General features: G+C 50.2%; 1 protein-coding gene across 1 annotated transcript in view; it reads left to right on the forward strand.

The window, feature by feature from the left end:
• Window positions 1-14,568, forward strand: part of LOC111144431 (F-box protein 25) — a 57,592-nt gene that overhangs the window by 20,384 nt on the left and 22,640 nt on the right. Inside the window, exons 3-4 of the mRNA XM_022498734.1 lie at window positions 12,383-12,486; window positions 13,405-13,454. Coding sequence (XP_022354442.1) covers window positions 12,383-12,486; window positions 13,405-13,454 — 154 coding nt within the window. The remainder of the gene's footprint in view (window positions 1-12,382; window positions 12,487-13,404; window positions 13,455-14,568) is intronic.

Raw genomic sequence — 14,568 nt, forward strand, 5'->3', positions numbered from 1 at the left:
CTGTTTTCCAGAGTGGCCGCACCAGCCTGCATTCCCACCAGCAGTGTAGGAGGCTCCCCTTTCTCCACATCCTCGCCAGCATCTGTCGTTTCCTGACTGGTTAATTTTAGCCGTTCTGACTGGTGTGAGGTGGGATCTCATTGTGGTTTTGATACCTATACCCACTTCCTTGAGAATTTTTGCCATAATGGCTATTAAATTTTGTCAGGTGATTGTTCTGTATCTGTTGTGTTGATCATATGATTTTTATTCTTCCTTTTGTTAATGCAGTGTATCATGTTGATGGATTTGCAGATGTTGAACCGTCTTTGCATCCTTGGAATAAATTCCATTTGATCATGGTGCGTAGTTCTTCTAACATTATGTTAATTTTGTTTGCTGATAGATATTTTTTAAAGATTTTATTTATTTATTTGACAGAGAGACATCACAAGTAGGCAGAGAGGCAGGCAGAGAGAGGGGGAAGCAGGCTCCCTGCTGAGCAGAGAGCCCTATGCGGGCCTCGATCCCAGGACCCTGAGATCATGACCTGAGCCGAAGGCAGAGGCTTAACCCACTGAGCCACCCGGGCGCCCCTTGTTTGCTGATACTTGACTGAGGGTTTTGCATCTGTATTCATCAGGGATACAGACCTGTAAGCTTCTTCCTCCTGGTGTTCTTGTCTAGTTGGGTATCAAGGCACTGCTGACTTCCTTAAAAAAATGAGTTTGGAAGCATTCCTTCATCTCCTTTTCTTGCTGATGACTTTGAAAAGGATCAGTTTTAGTTCTTTTTTAAATGTTTGGCAGAATTCATCAGTGAAGCCATCTGGTCCTGACTTTGGTTTACTGGAGGGTTTTTGTTTCCTGAATCAATCTTCTTGGTAGTAAAAGGTCTGTTCATATATTGTGTTTATTAATGATTGTCTTTGAGGTTGTAAGTTTTGAGGAATTTATGTGGATCTTTTGAGTTGTCTGTTTGTTGGTGCATAGTTGTTCCTAGTAGTCTTTTATGATTCTGTGTATTTTCTGTATCAGTTGTGATATATCCTCTTTTATTTCTAATTTTTTTTAAATTTAATTTTATTTTTTTTATGTGACAGAGAGAGAGATCACAAGTAGGCAGAGAGGCAGGCAGAGAGAGAGGAGGAAGCAGGCTCCCGGCTGAGCAGAGAGCCCGATGTAGGGCTCGATCCCAGGACCCTGAGATCGTGACCTGAGCCGAAGGCAGTGGCTTAACCCACTGAGCCACACAGGCGCCCCTTTATTTCTAATTTTTATTTGAATTTTCTCTTTTTCTTGGTAAGTCTAGCCAAAGGTTTGTCAATTTTATGTTCTGAAAAATCTCTTAGTCCTATTGATCTTTCCTATGTGTTTTTATTTTGCATTTCACTTATAACTACTCTGAAATTTGGTGCCTACTTTTCCTCTGCTAACTTTCATTTATTCTTCTTCTTTAGTTCCTTGAGATATGAAGTTAGTTTGAGATTTTTCTGGTTTTTCCACGTAGTTGTTTACCACTCTGAAATTCCCCTGCAGAACATCTGTATGTGTTGCTGTGTTGTTTTCCATTTTCATTTGTCTCAGGATGTTTTCTTACTTCTCTTTTGTTTTCTTATTAGACCCATTGGTTGTGCAGTAACGGGTTGTTGTAACGCTATACATCTGTTAATTTTCCAGTTTACTTTTTACTGCTTTCTAGTTTCATATCATTGTGGTCCGAAAACAAATTTGATATCATTTCTATCTTCTTAAATTTAGGAAGATTTGTTTTGTGGCCCAACCTGTGATCTGTGCTGGAGAATGTGCCATGTGCATTGAAGTAGGAATTTTGGAGGGAATATTCTGTGTGTACCTGTTAAGTCCTCTCTGGTTTCATGTGTCCTGTAAGGCTCTTGTTGCCTCATTGATTTTCTGTGAGGGTTATCTATCCATTGATGAAATGAGGGTATTACATCCTCTGTGATTATTAGATCTGTTAATATTTTCTTTATTTTGGTACTTCTATGTTGGATGCAGAAACACAGATGTTGTATCTTCTCGTTGGAGTGACCCCTTTATCTTTATGCAGTGACCTTCTGTGTCTGTTACTATAGCCTTTGTCTTGAAGTCTGTTTTACGAGGTGTATATCGCTACCCCAGCTTTTCCTTTTGGTTTCCATTTGCTTGAACTATCTTCTTTTGTCCCCTTATTCCATCTCAAGTGAGTCTGTTAGGCCACATGCAGATGGGTCTTGTTCTTTTATCCGTTTGTCCCCTCTGTGTCATGTGACAGCAGAAGTTAGTCCTTCCTCATTTAAAGTCATTACTGATAGGTCTGTACTTACTGCCATTTTGTTAATTTCTGGTAGTTATGTGTCTTTCTCCCTGTTTCTTTCTCCTCTGGGTCTTACTGTTGTGACTTGGTGATTTCCTATGTTGGTATGCTTCCCTTGCTCCCTCGTAATCTTTTGGGTTTCCACAATAGGTTTTTGTTTTGTGGCCACCACAAGGCTCACATAAAACAGCTCTATTTATAGCTGTCTGATTTAATTTGATAACTTAAGTTGGAAGACATTCTAAAGCTTTATATCTTACCATCCCTGTTATGTTTTTGATACCACAATTTACATCTTTTAATCTTGTGTATCTGTTAAGAAATAATTGTATTTTTACTATTTTTTAAATCTTTATATTAGCTTTATTAGTAATTATAACCCACCACTTTTACAATATTAGAGTATTCTGGATTTTAGTATATATTTACCTTTACCAGTGAAATTCATGTTTTCATATTTTTCTTGTTACTAATCAGTACCCTCTCGTGTCAGCTTGAAGAAGTCCTTTGAACACTTCTTGTAAGGCTAGTCTGGTGGCGATTAAATCCTTTAAATTTTGCTCATCTATAGAACTCTTTCTCTCTCCTCAGTTCTGCAGGACAGCTTTGCTGGGTAGAGTAATCTCAGCTATTTTTTCCTTTTAGCACTTGGAATATATTATGCCACTTGCTCTGGCTGGCACAGTTCCTACTGAAAAACCTGCAGGTAGTCTTGGAGGGTTCTCTTATATGCAGCAGATGGTTTTTCTCATGCTGCTTAACTTTCGATGGTTCAATTATAGTGTGTCTTGGTGTGGATCCCTTTGGGTTCATCTTACTGGAACTCTGAGCTTCCTGGGTCTGGATGTCTGTTTCTGTCCTCAGGGTAGGAGGTTCTCAGCCATTGTTTCTTCAAATGAGTCCCCCCGCCCCTGCCCTTTTCTCTCCGTTCTCCTTCTGGGGAGCCTGTAATGAGAATGTAGGTCCACTTGGTGTTCATAATTCCCTTAAGATCACTTAATTCTTTCTCATTCTTTTTCCTTTTTGCTTCTCTGACTGGGTGAGGTCCCGCTGCCCGCTGACCCCCTCTCCTGCTCTCTCCATGAGTCTGCTGTGGGCCCTCCTGGTGCCGTGTGTGGTGCGGGACTCCTCCTGGAACTTCAGCACATTTTCTGTCTCTCTGCCCAGCCGTTCTTCCTGGGAGCTCAGGGAGCACCCATAGGACCGTTACTTTGAACTCTTGTCAGGTATTGAACGTTTTATCAGGTAAGTTACTTACCTTTGTCTCACTAAGGTTTGTTTTCTCGGGTTTGATCTTTTTGTTTCATGCATACAACTCTGTTTCTTCATTTTACTTGACTCTCCGTGTGGGTTCTTCTGCATTAGAGGAAACCATCAGCTCTCCCAGGCTTGAAGGGCTGGCCGTGTCTGGGCGATGCAACTTCTCAGTCAGCCCCGCCCTCAGTCTTGGTCACCTCGCAGGTCTTCGTGAGCGTCCAGGCTGTCTCTGGCTGCTTACGGGCTCCTAGTCCTTGAGAGTGCGCCCAAGCCAGGCCGTGCTTCGGGGCGGGTCTCAGGCAGCCCCCGATTCCGGCTGACGGGCGACCAGACCTGTGGGCAGCAGTGTGAGAGTACGCGAGTGTGGCCCTGCTGGCCACCAGAGCCGGGAGATCTGACCGTGTCCCTGGTTGGCAGCCACGGAAAGCCGCCTGCTGGGGGAGTGGACGGGATCCTTTCCAGATGCGGCAGGAGAGCACAGAGAGGTTCCCTCCAGCCCATGTGTCGGGAGGGCATGTCAGTCGGCTCCGAGGCGTGTGTCAGATTGTAGGCCTGCCCCTTCACCCCACCCCCCCACCAAGGCCAGCGCCTTATAAAGAGCCGGGAAGCCTTGTTCCCAGAAAGTCTGTGCTGGGCTGCAGGGTGGGGGAGTCTGCACACGGAGCTCTACGAGAGCCGTTTCTCACTTGCCTTGGCCTTGTGTCCGTGGCCTTGTGTCTGTGGCCTTCCCAGCTGGACGTTTTGAGGGTTTGTCTCTCAGATGCAGGTTGTAAGTGTTGGGGTTCCCCACGCAGGTTCAAGCCCTTTGCTCTTCAGGGACAAGCTTGTGGTTGTGATTGGCTCCCGAACGTGTGTCGCTGTGCTGGGGCCCCAGTAGGGTGCATGGCGAGATTGTGTCTCAGCCTCTCCCACCTGCTCCCGTGGCGGTGTTTCTTGTTCACTCGATGTGGAGGAGCTGCTCAGGGAGGAAGTTGTTCCTTGGCTACAGAGCCTTGGTGTGTGCAAGGGGGGTGTTGGGCTCAGGGTCCTCCTGTGTCGCTGTCTTGAGCCGGAGCAGAGGCAGTTGTCACGAGGTTTTAGACTGTGTTTCAGAGTCAGTGGGGGCGAGTTGCTTCCCCTCCATGCTGCTCTCGCTCACACTTGTCTTCTGCTTCTTAGGTGCACTTTATAATCAACATCCCTGCCTCTAAGGAAAAATCTGATTTTTTAGTGGTGTCTTACCAAATTTATCAGTTTTATTTCTTCTAGTTTACAAAAGCATTTTGTAATATAGTCCTTTACAGTCTTTAAATTTTCTGTTTGCACTGATAATTTTCTTCTTGTCATTGTGAAATGTGTTTGTACTTTAATTTCTCTGATAAGCTATCTTGTGCTTTATCTTGCTGATTATTTTCTGCAGAGGACTAGCTTTGGATTTTTTAGTGCTACTTTTTTTCTAGTTATTGGGATTTGCTTTTATCTTTAGTAATTCTTTCTCTAGCTTTCCAAAATGTATGTCCAAGTTATTCACATTTCTTAGGTTTTTATCTATCTACCTATATTTAAATTACATGTACTTGATGCTGTGATTTCCTGTGACAGTTGTTTTCCTGGACTCCCATGAATTCCGATGTATGTTTCCCGTCTTCTCAGAGGTGTGCTTCTCACACGCGGGGTTTGTGTCTGATTTTGCCCTGTGAGCTCATCCCGAGCTCTTTCCCTTGTGGAGCCGAGCCGCGCCCTCTGTACTTCTGCTCCGTGGGGCTGCAGTGACCCGTGTTTCAGACACCGTCGTGCCTGTGCTCTTGCACCCATGGTTAGTCTCGTGCACGGAGAGAGCCTGTCATCTCGTGTTTGAGGAGCATCTCTGTGTCGTCCCTTCATTCCTTCTGTTCCGCGACAGACTGTCCGCTCCCTACAGTAAACCACGCAGTTTGCTGCTGGCCTCGCGCTGGTTCTCTGTGAACAGTGCTGGGTGACGGGACGCGCTGTGCCGCGCTCCATGGTCTTACAAACAAACAAGTGTTCTTTGCTTGGCTGCCGTTTGCCTCCACCCGGCCGTCCTGTTGGTGTCCTGCACTCTGCTCCGGAGTGATCCTGTAACGGATTCCTCACGAAGCCCCCGGTCTCGTGCTTCCTGTGTTGGTGCACGTTCCTGAAGTCCGCCGTGGCCTGCACCCTGAACAGATGGCATTCCTGCAGCTCTCTGGGGTCTCTTGAGCTTGTCTCCTGAGGCTGTTTCCGGCCTGTGACCCCAGCTACAACTCCGCTCTGGGGTTGCCTTCGTCGTTCTAGGTTATGTGTTGTGACATGAGGTGGGGAGGACTCGATAGGGTTGGTGGCCGTGGGAGTATCACAGCCAGTGCTGAGTCTGCGGGAAGGGTAGCAGCCGGAGGCGGTGGTCAGCTCTGTGTGACAGGGAGTCCGTGAGGGCCAGGTCGCGCTGGCCCGCCCCACATTCCATGCTTCCGGTTGGCTTCTCCTTCACAGATGGCAGAGTTGCTGGGCCGCCCGCCCGCCTGTCTGCGGGAGAACTCCATCCCACCCTCAACAAGACCACGTTTTCCTTCACTAAACCACGTGGTGTGTGGGGGCCAGTGCGTCTCCTTTTTGGGCAAACCGTGGGGCTGCATGGCCACCACCCTCCCCACACCCCCTTCCCATAATACATCTGCCTCAGAGCCCCTAAATGTGTTGTGGGAGATATTCAGGAATAAAGTGTTAGCCCTAAAAACAGGTTTTAAATCTTTTTTGAAAAATAAATTGGACTTTTCCTTTTCATATCTTTTTGTAAGAAAGACTAATTGCTGATGCAAGAGTGACGTGAAATAGGAACAGGAGTCATGTGCATATCTGGCCAGCGGGAGAAGATGAGCTATGACCCTTGGTCTTTCTCTTGGAAAGTGTGTGCACAAACACACAGGCCTGCGCTGAGGACCGACGTGTAAGTGCGGACTGTCGCGGGAACTGCTGGAGCTCACACTGTAGCGGCGCTGGGGAGAGGAGCGGCGGCCGTCCAGCTCCACATCGCCGTGGACGCACAGTTCAGGGCCCGATGGAGCTGCCAGAGGACGTCAGCCTGGACTCATTTGTTTGAGGGCGTCACTGGGTTTTGTTCCGTTTCGGGGGAAAGTGGCCACATTTTGTATCTGAGGTTGGCTGTGATTCATGTTTCTGATGAGGCATCAAGTCTGCTGAGTTTTCTCTCCCAACGTCTGCTGTGTTTGATAGCAGAGTTGATAGCTCATGTGCACTTTTGAGATCAGTACTGAGCTCAAGTAATTTAAAGGTACGCTTTGCCGTAACCATAACGTCAGTGGTGTTGGAGCCGGAAGTCCAAAATGCAGGTGTGGACGGGCTCTGGGCCAGCCCCAGCTTATGGTGTCTGTGGCTGTCCTTGGCTGGTGGCTGCCTCATTCCAGTCTCTGCCTCCACGGTCACACGGCCTTCCCCTGCCAGTCTTCCTGTGGCTTCTCTGCTCTTGGAGTTGGGGCTGCCATGGTTTATCCAGGATGATTTTATCTCAAGCCCCTTCACTTAATTCCATTGCCAGAGGTCCTGTTTCCAAATCAGGTTGTGCTCAAGATCAAGATGACAGTGTAGGAAGCCCCGGAATTCACCAGCTCCAGGGACCCCCAAATCCAGCACTATTGGCTGAGCAGTTCCTCCTGAAGAAGAACTGAGGGCTGACCGAGGAGCTTCTGCACAACAGACCTAGAGACCGAGCAGAGAGTGAACAGAGGAGGGCACCGTGGGGAGGGGCCCCACCCCCGGTGCTGTGAACAACAGCAGGGAGAGCGTGCCAAGGGACTGCGGGCACACGCGTCAGCCCTGGGGCACAGAAAAAAGCCACCGTTGAAAAGATAACTAGCTTATAAAAGAGATATCCTTAAAATTGTACCAAACCGTGGAGAGCTGCTGGACGCTCTGGGTCTGGGGCTGGTGAGCCTCATGGCTTACATTCCCCTCCCCTTGACAGTGCGGATGGGAGCAGGTCTGACCTGCTGTCCTGACCGGCCTGCCGCATCCCTGAGCCCGGGTCCCTGAGCCACAGCAGCCCCAGCCGCCCCAGGGAGGTATCCCCAGCACTGGGCACACTGGGGCACCCCGCTCAGTGCTCACTGCAGCTCCCGCTGTCTCACCAAGGCGACACCGGTGCGGAGCACCCTGGGCCACTGCAGACCGTCCCCGCCTCAGCTTCCGATGCCTTGCTTCGTTGCTCCAGGCCCTGCCAGCCCCCCCAGGGCGCCCTGCACTGGGCATCTGGGACATCCTGGCTTGCTCCCACTCCGCCGTCTCTGTCTTGTCGGGATGCCCCCTCATGGACAGCCCAGAGACCCCCGTGGCCCGTGCCCACTTCGGCAGTAGCAGTCCCATCAGGGCACTCTGTGCACAGCCTGGAGCACCTGGGTGGCCCCCCGCCCGAGTTGTCCCTCTGGGGTGCCCCCCGCATGAGAGCCCAGAGACTGCATCGGCCTGTGTTTGCTTCTCCTCACGTACTGTCCTGTCAGGGTGCCCACACTGGGGAGGCCCTGGGACCCCTCTCTGTGCAGCTGCTTTAGCGCCACCGTCCTACCAGAGTACCGTTTGCATGGGGAGCCTCGGGGCTGTCCCCACCCACTCCCATTGTGGCTCTGGCCATCCCACAGGGCGGCCTGGCACGGAGAGCCCTCCGACTCCCAGCCTCCACCAGCCACAGCTCTGTCCAGCTCGCCCAGTCGCCGGCAGGCACCATACCCTTCCTCAGGTTTAAGACTCACGAAAACACAGAAGGCCAAGCAGAATGGGTCGACAGAGGCCTTTGCTCCAGGAGAACCAGACACAATGGCAGCAGAACTGCCCAACACAGAGGCAGGCAGTGCCTGAGGAAGAGCCGAACGGTCATGCAGATGCTCGCTCGGCTGGAGGGAAGGCTGGGTGGACTCAGACCCTCAGCGGATGCAGGAGACACAGACAGAGCCAGTCGGGGCCAAAGAATACAGTAACGCCAGAGGGGTCCACAGCAGACGAGGGGACGCAGAAGGTCGGGGCAGGGGTCAGGGAGATGGGCGAGTGGAAAGCACCCACCTGAGCAGCAGGAAGAGAAAATGACTTCTGAAATGGGGAGTAGGGCGAGGGAGGTCTTGGACACGTCCAGCGAACAAACAGTCCCGTTAGAGGAAGGGGAAGACGTCGAGAAAGGGGCACAAGACCTCTTTGAGGGCTGATAAGGTGGCGTGCCCTGGAACTGGGGTGAGCGCTTAGGCGTGTTCTGAAGGGCCACTCCCCAGCCCCATCCGTGGGACAGACACCTGCTTCCATGCAGCATGTGAGGTCCTGGCTGGGAGCACTCCGGCGGGGCTGGGTGCTGCGGCTTCCTGCCCCGAGCAAAACCCGGGGTAGGAGAGAAGACGTGTGTCACCACGGATGCCTTAAGTGTGCTCGGAAGACAGCTGGCGGCTCGGGAGAGGGGGAGTCGGTGAGACGAGGTGCGGCTGCGGGCGGACGGGCTTCCTGGCCAAAGCGTGCGGCCCGGCCTCGTGGTGGGGGCCGCAGGGAGCACACCGCAGGCATCGGGGACACCCCATGTCCCTGCCCTGTGGGAGCTTGTCTGTGAAGAGGCACTCGCCACACCCGCCCCAGCAGGACTGGGGGTCATCCTGAGAGAGAGCCTGTCGGGGGCTTACCTCAGAACAGTCGGGGGTGGTAAGGGGACCACGACTGGGCAGAGAGGGAGGGCGTGAGCACTGTGGTGAATAAAGCACACCTCGCCCCGTCTTCACCGTCTTCTGGTGTCGGGGGCACTGAATGTGTGTGCGTGCTGCTCTGCAGCTCTCCCCACGCCCTCCCCACGGACGCTCGGTCCCCGTGCTCGGACCCCATGCCTCCTCCCAGTTCCAGCTCCGTCCACCCTGCTCTCTGACTCCACGACATCCCGCAGACCCTCGGAAGCATGTGTACTTTGTCCTTCCATGACTGCTTGGCTCGCTCGGATGATGTCCTCTGAGTTCCCCACGTTCCAGTGTGTGCCAGGATTCCCTTCTGTTTCGAGCTGGAGGACACCCTGTTGTGCGCAGGGACCACCTTCTGTTGTGCTCGTCCCCCCGTGTGCACAGACACGAGTGGCTCTCAACTGCCAGCTGCTGGGAGTGCCAGTGTGCAGACGCCCGTGGACAGTCTGCTTCCACTTCTAGACACCTACCCAGGAGGGAGCTTGGGTCAGCCGGGGCTTCTGTGCTTGGTTTCTGTAGGGGGTGCTGCAAACACGAGTTTTGGAAGAGGCTGCCCTTCTCCATCCCACCAGCACAGGGGCTCCTGTGTCCTCACCAACACTTATTTTCCAGGCTCTGTGTGGTGGCCGTCCTGCGAGGTGGGAGCTGGCCGCTCACTGTGTCCCACGTGACTGGTGACGGTGTGCATCGTTGACCTCCAGTGTGTCATCTTTGGAGGAACATCTGTTCATTCTACTCATTTTTATTCCAGCTGTTTGGTTTTGTCGTTGAAGTTTCCCGACTTTTAAATCCGAGTTGGTGCTGTTGATCTCGCTCGTAAAACCAGAGGTGATAAATGAGGGCGTTTCCTCTGAACTGTGGTGGCTCAATGGCTTGTGTGCATGTGAAATGGAAGAGTAGTTTTTTTTCTTCCTCCCTCCCTCCCTCCCTCCCATCTTTTCTTCCCTTTTTCTTTTCTTTTTTTTTTTTTTAACATATAATGTATTATTAGCCCCAGGCGTACAGGTCTGTGAATCATCAGTCTTACACACTTCACAGCACTCACTGTTGCACATACCCTCCCCAGTGTCCATCACCAGCCATCCTCTCCCTCCCTCCTCCCCCGGCAACCCTCTGTTTTGCGAGATTAAGAGTCTCTTATGGCTTGTTTCCCTCCTGATCCCTTCTTGTTTCATCCCCCTCCATAACCCTCCGCCCTGCCCCTCAAATTCCTCATATCAGAGAGATTATATGATAAATGTCTTTCTCTGACTTACTTCGCTTAGCATGGAATGATGGTTTTAAATGTTGAATTTTAATCTTGGAAGCATTTCTTTTTCTTACCTGCTTATATATGTGTATGTTTTTACCTGGTAGTATAAAAACCACTGAAGATATACTTTGTGAAGATGGCAACTTAGTTTCCTTAGAGTGGCTGTTTTCTCTTGATTATCCGTGTGGACCCAAGTGGGGCGCCATGCCTGGTGTGGCCCCGGGACCTGACTGAGTCCTTCACTACCCACATGGCCATGTTCTGTGTGTGCTGGCATGGGGAGCCCCAGGGGCCATCGCCACACCGTGATATACCTGCCAGAAGGACAGCTCCTACAGCCAGTCCTGCTGCGTGTCTGCGGGATAGAATGGGATCTCCCGTCGGGGGAGGGTCCGTCCTGTAGGCTGTGTCGTCTGTGTGGCGTGGTCAGTAGAGAACAGCAGATGTTTGCCCTTCCTTAGTGTGCTCATGGCTCTAGTTTGGAAAAGCTGACTTGTGTTCAGGATCTGGATCAAGGACACCCGACTCACCTAAGGTTGAGTGTGACACCACGGGACCAGCCAGTATCCAGGAGTTCCTTTGGTGGAACCTGCCACCGAGTGGGAAACTTCGCTTGTTTTTGTCAATGCACTTGCACTTGTCCTGGTGATTTACAGCTGTTGCCAGTGCGGTGTGTGTGTCTTCGGACTGTGATAAATGGATTCCCTTGGTGCAGGCAGCTGTGTTCGTGAGATGTAAACGCTGGCTAGTGGAGCTGTCACCGCCTTCTTGTCCAGTGTGCTGGAAAACAGCAGCGTTAGCCCTCGGCCCGAGTGTTGGGCCCGGACCTCCACCAGCCAGCTCATCACCTCTCTGCAAGCCTCTAACTGGCCCACTGCTGGTGTGTTGAACGTAAAAATTGTGTGCACCTTTACCTTTGATAGGGTGGAATGCTGTGTACAGTTATTATTTTTTTTTAACTATAAGGTACCTTTTAAAGAAAATGTATTTAAGTTGTTGAGTTACTGCCTTATTGTTTCCTTATTTTAGCCAAGAAAGGGGGGTAGAAAGAAAAAGAGAAATTGGGAAAGCCTTTTTTTTTTTTTTTAAGATTTTATTTATTTATTTGACAGAGAGAGAGATCACAAGTAGGCAGAGAGTCAGGCAGAGAGAGAGGGGGAAGCAGGCTCCCCGCTCAGCAGGGATGCCGAGGCAGATGTGGGGCTCGATCGAGGAGGGTCTCTCAGGACCCTGAGACCACGACCTGAGCCAAAGGCAGCGGCTTAATCCACTGAGCCACCCAGGTGCCCTGGGAAAGCTTTTAATTAGATGTATTTAAATGGGAAAATCAACCTTTTCTGTCACCTGGCTTCAGTTAAGCACCTTAACAGTTCACACTGTTTGGTCGGTGCTTCCTAAGCCAGCGTCCCGTGCAGTGGTGGTTAGGGGTGAGTGTGGGAGCCTGGGGGGATGAAGGAGATGTTGGCTCAGGAATTGGTACGCCATGAGTCTGTACTGGGCACCCTGTTCTCCCACTGACCTACCTCCCGAGTGTTTGTAGTAGTGTCTGTGACATCCCTGTCACAGTGAAGGCTGTCAAGTGTGAGCCTCCCTTGGTGGCGCGTACCCAACACCCTGGCATGGTCTGACCGTGTCCTGCCCTTCCTGCTCTGACATCCTCAGAAGAACCTGGTAAACCTCCGATTTCTCGCCGCAAACAACAGATGACACATTAACCTTGTAACCTCAGACTTGGAATGTGCTGCTTTGAAAGTCACTGGTTGCTTTCAGAATTTCATGATTTTTGTTTTGGTCTCCTGAGTTGCAAACCAATATCTTATTTTATAAAAGAAAAGCCAAATGAAGATCTCCGTGTGAAAGTCTTTAATAAAATGTGTCTTTATTTCAGTATCTTAAATAGTGATGATGAAGAAATATTCAGTAACGAAGAGCAGGAATACACGTCCAAAAAGAGGAAAAAGGATCATTTTAGAAATGATACAAATGCTCAATGTAAGATCATTTTTATTAACAGTTTCATGGTATTTTACTTGTTTAATATATTCACATACTAAACTGTTTTGACAACTTGCTGTCTGAAGAAGTAAGGGACGACACGTGAATAGTGGCTCTGTATGCAGTATCGCCCACCGACTTGGTTGTCAGACTCTTTGCGGCTTCACCATTTAGTTAGCAAGATTTGCTAAAACAAAAAAGATAGCAAAACCCACAAAGCAGCTCATGCATGTGTAATGACTGAAAAATGGTCGTGAGCTCAGTGACCAGTTCGCTCCCAAGCAAAAAGCCCAGGTGGCAGGGGTCTTGACTCTGGACTCCGGGCAGAGCTGGCCTGGGAGCCGAGGGACGCACGCGGGCCCGGCCGGGCAGGGAGCCTCCTGGCTCACCTGCGTGACAGGCCCCACTCCCCACTGTGGCCCGAGCAGGAGTCGCTGGCCTCTATCTTAGGGTATTCAGGCTGCTGGAAAAGACGGGGTCCTGTGGAGAACAGAGTTGTCACAGTCCTTGAGGCTCTGGGACTGAGTTACGTGAAAAAGACAACAGTAGAAGAAGAAGAATTGTTAGGGTACACAGAATTAATGACTAATCACCTTTTTTTTTTTTTTTAACAAATCATGTTTTTATAGTCCTTTATGTTTTGCTATTAACTGCAGTTTCTTATAGAGCTAGTTTTCTTCTAAGTTGCTAAGATGTGGCACTATCTGAAGTCATTTTTCATGTCAAGATGTTTCAGCAGCTCTTAAACTGGTGTTGGGAAATAGCAGTTCTGTTGACATTCAACCAAGTGATAGCATCTCTTATCTGTATAAGTCAGATTAATTTTGTTACCATGTACAACTGTTGAAGTTCTGTAAAAATCTTCATTTTAAATGATTTGCCAGATTTTAAAAACAAAGTTAATTTTTATTCTAGGTTTTTATCGTGAGAAATGGATCTATGTCCATAAAGAAAGCACGAGAGAAGTAAGTATTCCATTATAAATAAGAGTGTATTTGGTGTTTTCTGTTGAATACTCAATGTCATATTAAATAAATTCTCTCTTTTGCAGTATGAGATCTCTGGCTCACATTCTAGCAGATGAAAACCTAGGATCTTTGAAGCGGTGGTTCGTGTGTGCATGTGTGTTCACGCACGTGTGTGTACCTGTGTGCACGCGCACGTGCGGTGTGTGGTTAGTGCCCCCGCCACAGATCTGCGTCAACCGGAGGGCTGTTTCAGAGCAAGGATGGACCCTTAGACGGTGTGACATTTTCTCACTACCTCTCCCCAGAAGCTGCTGGTGTGAGCTCAGGTGCTGCTGGCATGTGTGTCCTTGCTCTCGTGTGTTATGGGCAGTGAGAACAGGGGTGGCCCCCATCTAGAACCGGTGTGACATTGGGGTGAAGTCCGAACCTGTCCAGACCAGTGGGAGCCCATCCTACTCCTGTCTTTTGCCACGCTGGCTGCAGCTTTTCTGTGGGCCGTGGGCCTTTCACTTTGACTCTGCCTCCTTCTCTCCTCAGTACCCACGGACGCCTCCTCCCTTTCGCAGCCTGAGAAGCTCTTCCTTTGCCTTACTTGGTAGCAGCGGGGGAGCACAGTTGAGGAAGTAGTTGTTTAGTGTAGGGGTAGGATGTCCAGAAGTGTTAATGATGGTTGTTCTGATGTGGCCCCACTTCCCAGAAGCTTAGGGGCCAGCTTCTGAGCCGGAAGACTGATACGGCTGGTTAGTGGTGAGGACTGCAGTGGGTTTGAGCTCGCTCTCGGCTTACACACACGCTCATGAGACCCGTCAGAGGAGCGCTTGGCGGAATCTGAGTGGCTGCCGCTCATGCCTGTGTAATACTTGATCTGCTCTGTGTTACCACACCCGACTACAGAGCAGAGACCCAGTCAGGACAGTGTGAGCAGCAAAGGGACATTTCTTGTGAGTCTGCAGAGGTGTTGCGTGGGCCCTGGGGCAGGGACACAGCCAGGCTTCTTACCCTTGCTGCATCTCTGGGCTGAGTACCTGATACGGACCAGGTACTGTTGCCGCTTGTCTGCGTGGCCCACTGGGGCTGCCCCACAGCCTCTGAGCTTCCACATGTGGTACCA

This window comes from Enhydra lutris, unplaced genomic scaffold (assembly GCF_002288905.1).
Source record: "Enhydra lutris kenyoni isolate GAN:26980312 unplaced genomic scaffold, ASM228890v2 scaffoldscaffold11, whole genome shotgun sequence".
Classification (NCBI taxonomy): Eukaryota; Metazoa; Chordata; class Mammalia; order Carnivora; family Mustelidae; genus Enhydra; species Enhydra lutris.